We start from the raw sequence: 8,323 nt of genomic DNA, 5'->3' as shown, positions 1-8,323 counted from the left end.
CAAAATAACATTTTTATATTTTGTCAATCATTTTATTTCGTTTGATTTTATAGGGACAAAATTAATATTATAAAAATATAAAAATTTGTTAGTTTATTTTCTCTCAAAATCTCTCAATTTTTAGAAAGATTGAAAATGAAAGTTATAAGATAAATGGATTTCTTTCTATTTCTCTCAACTTAATTATTCAAACAAATAAAAAAAATACATATTTTTTCAATTTTTTTTATTTTTCTACAAAATACTCAATCCAAATACAGTGTTAATGCATTTTAAAAATAAATATGACATTACAATTTAATTTTAATTCGCCATCAATCAACAACAGTAAGCGGTCTTTCTTTTCTTTTACTAATTTTTTACCCCCGATTTATTCACCAATCCCGATTCGTTATCCGGATTCCACAGCCACAACATTGGTTTTGACAATTGAAATCCCGCCAAGTTCCAAACACCACTTTTCGATTTCGCCCAGAATTCGATGTTTTCTAGACGGCACAAATGAATATCTGAATTTTATCGACTGCAAGTTAATTTATTCGCTTGTTTTTCCGATTGAAATCACTAGGGTTTTGAAGAAACTTTCAGTCTAGGGTTTTGGTTTGATAATTTGCTTCAGAAAAAAATAAAAATAAAAATGAATCTGGGCGATCTCAACAAGGTTTGGGAAATCAAACCCCTCAAGAAGGTTGGAGAAGATGAGGCTAGGAAGATCCTAGAGAGAGTCGCGAAACAGGTTCAACCCATCATGCGTAAACACAATTGGAGAGTTAAGCTTCTTTCCGAATTCTGGTGAAGTTTTTTCTTCTCTTATTCTTCTGTTTGGTTGCCGAGAAACTGTAGGAATTCGTTTATTGATCTCCTAAGCTACTTTTATACTTGTTATGTTTGATCAGCGTGAAATAGTAGTAGGAGCATAGCAAACGAGGAAAATACAAAAAATAAAAAGCAAAAATTTGGGATTTATTTGTAGCCTACTGCTTTTTTGTTTGTTTTGTTTATATCTGTTTGTCTTTTCAAAAAAAGTAAGATTTATTTTATTTTATTTTATTCTTTGGGTGGGATTGAGAAGTATGCCAAAAAGAGGCATTGGGAATTTAGGATAATAATCTGATCATTTGATGGTCAAGAAAAGTGATCATCTTGACACTAGCATGGTTCAAATAAGATAACACCAATATAGTTTTCTGCCAGAAGAGAAGACATTGCTTGAACTAAGGAGCAAAGGGTGTCACAAACGCCATTATCATTTATAAAGCCACGTCTGTGCCACACAAGTGAAATTCAAGCTACAATTCGTAGTCATCTTCTTGCACAGTGTACTTGGCCACATTATAGGCTGCACATTTTACTGTCAGACATATCAAATTATATTAGTAGTTGAAACAAGAGGCACCCACACCCCCATCAAAACTAAATTATGGGTAGTAATCTGATTTTCTTATTAAACGATCATATCGGAGTTGTTACTCTAGATTTCTTGCTCTGTTTTTAGTTCTATTTGAATGAAGAGAGGAGAAAAAAAAAGGGACTTCTGTTTGGTTACCAGGGGAAAAAAATTGAAGATTTTGGATCTTCCATTTAAGACAATAAAATGAAGCATTAATATAATGGACAAGGATACTACTATGTGGTAAGGTGTAAACTGATTGTCAATGATAGAATCAACTGCATATGATTGCGTATGCAAATTCTCATATTGCCTTCTGATTAAAGCAAACCTTTGTGCTAATTGTTAATCACATCACTTCTCAAAGTACCTTAAGGTTGTGTTTGGTTGGGGAATTTAGGGAGGGATTTGGAAACGAAAAAGAAAAAAATGTGTGAAATGAGGTGAAATGTAGGTATATTTTATTCACATTTCACTTAATTTTTCTCTTTTCCTTTTTAAATCCTTTCCCAAATCCTCCAATCGAACACAGCCTAATGTAAATAAATTTTTGGTGTTTCGTTATTATGTCCAATCATATTCATTGGTGTAGTTACTAATTCTTTTTCTTTCATATCTGACATCACAAACTTTGTAAATTTTCTCTTACTTGTCCTTACTGATTGGTCTTAAATCGAGTTCAAGTTAAATATGTGTTGATTTTCATTTATTTATACTGATACGGGTTCATTCACAATATCAAACTAACCAAATATAATTAATATGCAGTCCGAACAATCCATCTCTTCTGGGGTTGAATGTAGGTGGTGGTGTGCATGTAAAGCTTAGGCTTCGAAGGCCAAACAGGGATTGGGATTTCTTCCCTTTTGATCAGATTCTTGACACAATGCTGCACGAACTTTGCCACAACGTGCACGGTCCTCACAATGCCAGTTTCTATAATCTCTGGGACGAAATCAGAAAGGTTTCTTTTTAATTTATTTTTTGTCGCTAGCTTCAGAGTAATCTGTGACTGTCAGAATGATTTGCCAAAGCAATAGTGTCAAATTGATTTGACAGCAGGTGTTGTTGCTTTGGAATTAGCACAACCTTCTTAATTTATATTCTTGTGTGCACCAATTGAAGCATTTTAAAGTTTATTGAAGAATTGAATGTTTTCTTGGCAAGAAAGGGAGCAAAATGGGAACTCTACTTTTTTATCTGTCAAGAATTGTTATTTATTTATTTATTTGAGAATTCTTATTTTAACTTAAGCTAGCATATATAAAGAAACCATCATCCTCACCTGTGGAAATATTTTGGTCTTTTATGCCCTTGGGAGGGATATTATCTCCAACAATATGGGCTTTGTCTTGCCCGTTTCTTCCTAAAACTTGGATCACAAGGCTTGAGATAATGGCGATGGTCATCTCTCTTGTATTTTGACAAATTTATTACTTGAAAATGTGACATAAAGTACTCCCTGTGAAGATGTAATCTTGATGACATTACTAATAGTGGCTTATAAATGTACTTCCATTTGGTATCGAGCATGCCATTGGTGAGTGGAGGATCCTCAGCCAAGCCAAGGGGGTGGTTTGAATGATTTGAATCCTTGTCCTTGAGTGCCTATTCTCAAGGTCATGGCACAGTGTGCCCTATCCTCGACTGGCATTCCTTGACCCCAAAGGGGAGTATGTGGAAATATGCCATTGGTCCACATGTTACCTCACCAGGTGACATGCGGCACCATGTCCTTTGTAGATATTGACGTGGAGATGATGTGTGATTTTGACTTACACTACTTGGTCAAAATCTTTATTTTTGGGGTTTCAACATCTTCCCTCTCTATGAGTTCTGAAATTTTTAAAAATTTTAATTTATTGGCAAGGCAGTGTAATTTAGCATGATAGCATAGTTTATAGTGTATCTTTTGTTTGTTTAAGTTTTGTTTCGTGATGTGCAATCTTTATACTCTGTGTAATTTAAGGTTGTCTTAATGCTGTTGATGTTGGGATGTCTTATCTGAATATATCCGATTATATTATTTAGCATCCCCAACCCTAGTTTTTATTTAATTTTTTCAGGAATGGTTTAGATAAAGAATTAGTAATGTAGAGGATTACTGACTTTATTGCCTTATTGTTTTCTTGGTTATATATAACTGGCACGTACAGGAGTGTGAGGACCTAATGAACAAGGGCATAACTGGTAGTGCAGAGGGATTTGATCTTCCCGGGAGGCGTTTGGGTGGTTTCTCCCGTGCACCTCCTCTTCCTGCTCTGCGTCAAACGGCAGTAGCTGCTGCAGAAAAGAGAGCACGTTTGGGGTCTCTCCTACCATCTGGGCCTAAACGCCTTGGTGGTGATAGCTCAATAATGGTTGCACTTAGTCCAATACAAGCTGCTGCAATGGCTGCAGAAAGGAGATTACAGGATGACATATGGTGTGGCTCCCAGTCTTGTGAAGTATCTGGGGAATGTGAAATTAATTCTGATATCTCGGAGAAGACTGTTTATGTGGGGCATAGTGCTGGAAACTCGAGCCTTCAAAATGGTTTTGATGCACAAGCTGCAGATGCAACAGCACGAAAAAGAAGTCGTGAAAACAATTCATTATCTCAGTCATTTAATGGTCATCCAAAATCCAGTTTTGTTGATTTATCCACAGATGCTTCTACTTCTGGAACCATGCTTAATCATGCTGCAACACACAATACAGAAGAATCCACAATGTGGGAGTGTGTATCTTGCACCTTGTTGAATCCAGTAAGTGTTTTTTGCAAAAGATATTTAATGCATTCAACTGCATTATTTGTTTGCACATGCACTCTGCTATCGCATATTTTCTGAATAAAGAGGGGTTCTATACTGCCATGCTTTTGTTTTATACTATTAGTTTGTTACTGGTTGAATAGGATTATTAATTATCATTAGTGGTAACTTGCAAGATTTATGAATAAAGAGAATATGCTATGCTTTGCTTAGCTGGATGCTAGCCGACAGTTATGAAAATTTTGAGCGTCAACCTATGTTTGATGGTGCATGATCAAGTAGACATGTTAGATGCTTGTCTCATACCTTTATCCAAGTGTAGGTATTTGACACATGTACTTCAACCATTTAGAAGAATCCATGTAACACAGGTGTCTACCTCTTCGAATATAGATTACATTTCTGGATTGAAGTGCTTCTACCATGCTGCATAAAATTTGTACTAGGGAATTGCCATATACATATTTTCTGTGTTCCCTGGACTCACTTTGATTTTGTCATTGGAATGATGGTGGTTTGTTGCAGCCTCTGGCTCCTGTATGTGAGCTTTGCAGCACCCAAAAGCCCAAAGCTGTAGAAAACAAGTACAAAATCTGGTCATGTAAATTCTGTACCCTGGAAAACAGCGTGAAGGTAGAGAAATGCACAGCTTGTGGGCAGTGGAGATATTCTCATGGCTTACCTGTGGCTACTTTTGCACCAAATCTTGGCACTTGAGGTACTACTTGAATTGCTTAAAAAGTCTGTCCATCATTCAAAGTTGCCAGAATTCCAGTTATTTTGTTAATGAACTCTTTGTATGGTGGTTATGCTCATTCAGCAGGAATGAGATACGTACTGTTCAGTTTGATCAAACCGACTTTATGTTCATATCCTTGGTCATTTTGTGTTTTCTCATTTCAAATGTGTGGTGGTTTGATTTATCCGTGTAGTATTGTTTTAAACCTTTTAAACTATACATAGCTGTATGTAGATCTCAGCCAAACTGAGGTTCTCACGAACATAGGCAATTATGATGAATTTTGAGCTGAGATTTTGAAATGGCCTACATGTGTTGATGATAGTGAGACCACGCGCACTTGTTGTATCATGCTTGGATTTTATTTTAATTGGGGAGCAAGTTTTAGCCTTTTCTACTCTGCTTGTGACTGATGATGTTGCACAACCTTGAATTGAACCATGTTGAAGTTTGGTGACCAAATTAATCTCTCTTATCTTTGGTTCCCTCTTCTTAAATCTTGATTTTGAATCCTGTATATGATCATCTGGTTAAATTCCCATTTGAATTTTTTGAGAATGGATCTTGTGAAAGGTTATTTCTGTCAATTTACATTGTCAAATGTGGGGTTGAACAATTGTTAGGGAATATAGATAAAGTGAAACCTCACAAGTTGCCCAAAAAAAAAAAAAGAAACACAGAAATTGATATCTTGCAGTGGGGACCATTGCAGATCACATGTTATGAGATGAGATTAACCAATAGCCTCCACATCCTTTTTTATTTTTTTATTGAGTCGCATCTAACACAACAATTTAGGATTTATCACAACCGTACACGTGGTTCCCAAATTGCTTATTAAAATCTCTCTCCCCTCCATTTTATGGGGGTGGATGCTGGGAGAATAATATGAAGGTCAAGCAAATCAAAGCAACATTTAAAAAATAAAAAATAAAAAATAAAATAAGAAAGAAAGAAAGAATAAAGAAATAAGAAATAAGATGATTCCTATTCTCATTTGGGGATCTTAGAAAAATCCATTTAGATAATTCCATTTATGCCAAACAAGTTCTGTTTTCTTTAATTCAGTTACTGCAACATCGGTTTTGGGTACATAAACTAACCAAGAAGATTGAGTAGCACAGAGTCCAAACCTAATTGATCAGGCTTGACTTTGAATGTTGACCAAGTTTGTGTTTTTGGATTTATAAATTTGGAATGAGAGGAATTGATACAATTCGTTTAAAGGAAATAATTTAAAAATAAATTTTAAGATTGAATTTGAAAACTTTGTCACGACAAAATTGAAATAACAAAGTAAAAATAGTTATTTGAAACTTAAGTTCAAGTTTGAGAATGATTTTAATTAAATATTTATCTTCCCTTTTATAGTTTTTCAATTCACCTTATTGGAAAATATGTACAAGTGAAAGCAATGGAATGACAAGTGTACCTTGACTACACACATTTATAAATATGAAATCTTCTTATTTTATCGGCGAAACATTGTTACAATGATTAAACGGGCCTCTTGAGTCCACAAGCTAAAACCCATTTTCACACTTTCTTACTTTGAATGATATACTTACACACATGCCTATCGTTTCAAATTTAAAAAGCACCATGCAACAATTTTTTTTTGTCATATGATAATTACATCCTAATAATGGTGACTATTCATTCAAAATAATAGATTAAGTGACACATGAATGTTTGGTTTAATAAAACCTGACACAAATATTGATATTCTATAACAACTTCATCACTTATATTTTTATAGAATTCATCCTTAAATTTTCCGAACAAGATGGTAGAATTCATTCTTAAAATGATGCTAATTGGATGCAACTAATGTTATTTATCATGTTGTTTAGGTGGGCTAGCTCTTCAAATCTTCAGAACAAATTGGAAATCTCTGAAATCTATAAATAGCAAAGAATGAAATGGGGAAGAAAAGTGTAAGGTGGGTGGTCCATAAATATGATCGATTTTGAATGTGATCAAAATTGATCTTCAATAATGTGATCAATTTTGAATGTGATCTTCAATAATGTGGTCGATAAATATAAAACACAATAATGTGAATGTGATCAATTTTGATCTTCAAGTTAGGTCTGACTTTTCAGTTTTACCAGTCTCTTGTAATGATTAATTGCTTTGTAATCACTATTGTTATTCAGAAAGGCAACCTAAGATGGGAGAATTGGGTTATTACAAATAATTTTACAATATTAATTATAGTAATAAAAATATTTGAATTTCAACAAATAAAATAACAGAGTAGTAATAATCAATATAAAAATAAAAGAGATAGGGAAAGAAAATCAAACACAACAATTTATAATAGTTCGGCATGCCGAATTTACGCCCTCTCCCCAAGTATTCTCCTTGAAAATTTCTCCACTATTCTTCAAATAGTAATTACACCACTAGTTTCACGGATGCTAGTGAATCTCAACAACAAGTGACCAAATCCAATCACTTCGGCTAACTTAGAATCCGATGCCTAGTCACATCTAACCTAAGTAATTTTATTCCGAAAAATCACTCACAAAAATTCTCTTTTACAAGAATAATAGGAAGTGTGGGAAAGCCCTTTTACAATTTTTACTCAAATTCTCAAAAAATTTTCTCACAAAAAATACAGCTTAATGAAGCACAATACAATAAACAAGAATATTTCAATATAATAGATTTTTCTCTTCTTCACTTCATGTCTTTTTTTTTCTCTACAAAGTTTCTTTTACAGCCATAGAAAAAATATAGCCGTTGGATGGATTCTAGGTAGACCCCTATTTCTTTTTTTATGTTTCTTCCATTTGAATTCATTAGCCATTGGACTTGCATCATTCTTGTCAAGAAACACTTCAAATCAATCAAAGGAAGAGAATGAATAAGAAAATATATGGAAAGAATTTGAATTAAATTAAGTATTCAAAAGATACACAATAAATTCAGTTATTTTTAAATCGGTGCAATCTATATCAAAATAACAAATTTTATTTTCATATTTTATGTCAAATGATTGTAAAAAAAAGTATATTAAAAAATTAAAATTTATCTCATAATATTTTAGTTATCATCAAAATTAAACTATATGATTAACACCTACCTTTTATTTTGGTTGAGTTTTTAAAATATATTTTAAATTTTATTATAAATAAATTAAAAATTAATTTGATAAAAATAAATACTATTTTTTTTTTGAATTTAAAAAAATTACTTCAACTCCCAAAAATAAAAAATTATTTGAAAATAATGAGTGTTTTTTACTTTTTATTTATTTTTTCACCAAATCTATTTTTAAACAATTTTTTAAAAAATGTTTGACATCCTTACCTCTCAAATGGAGGTGACCAGTTAAAACACAAAATATACATAAAAAAATATTAAAATATATTATGTGATTAAAATTTATTTTAGACATTCAAACTGAATTTTAGACACAATACATTTTTTTTT

General features: G+C 32.8%; 1 protein-coding gene across 1 annotated transcript; it reads left to right on the top strand.

Annotated features, from left to right (window-relative positions):
* Nucleotides 1–280: 280 nt before the first annotated feature.
* On the top strand, nt 281–5,184 carry LOC114302667 (zinc ion binding protein). Its single transcript, XM_028247714.2, has 4 exons — nt 281–792; nt 2,159–2,354; nt 3,547–4,137; nt 4,669–5,184. The coding sequence occupies exons 1-4, from the start codon at nt 638–640 to the stop codon at nt 4,858–4,860; spliced, it is 1,134 nt and encodes a 377-aa protein (XP_028103515.2). The 5' UTR covers nt 281–637; the 3' UTR covers nt 4,861–5,184.
* Nucleotides 5,185–8,323: the final 3,139 nt, after the last annotated feature.

The sequence above is a fragment of the Camellia sinensis genome, chromosome 8 (assembly GCF_055761805.1).
Source record: "Camellia sinensis isolate YWXY chromosome 8, ASM5576180v1, whole genome shotgun sequence".
Taxonomy (NCBI): domain Eukaryota; kingdom Viridiplantae; phylum Streptophyta; class Magnoliopsida; order Ericales; family Theaceae; genus Camellia; species Camellia sinensis.
This window is presented reverse-complemented; position numbering and strand designations above follow the sequence as displayed.

What these genes read in the sequence shown, in the direction of transcription:
- LOC114302667 (XM_028247714.2), top strand. Translation starts at nt 638, where the DNA reads ATGAATCTGGGCGATCTCAACAAGGTTTGGGAAATCAAACCCCTCAAG. An exon ending in TCTGGGACGAAATCAGAAAG is followed by an intron (nt 2,355 to 3,546) that starts GTTTCTTTTTAA and finishes TGGCACGTACAG; the next exon opens with GAGTGTGAGGACCTAATGAA. An exon ending in CTTGCACCTTGTTGAATCCA is followed by an intron (nt 4,138 to 4,668) that starts GTAAGTGTTTTT and finishes GGTTTGTTGCAG; the next exon opens with CCTCTGGCTCCTGTATGTGA.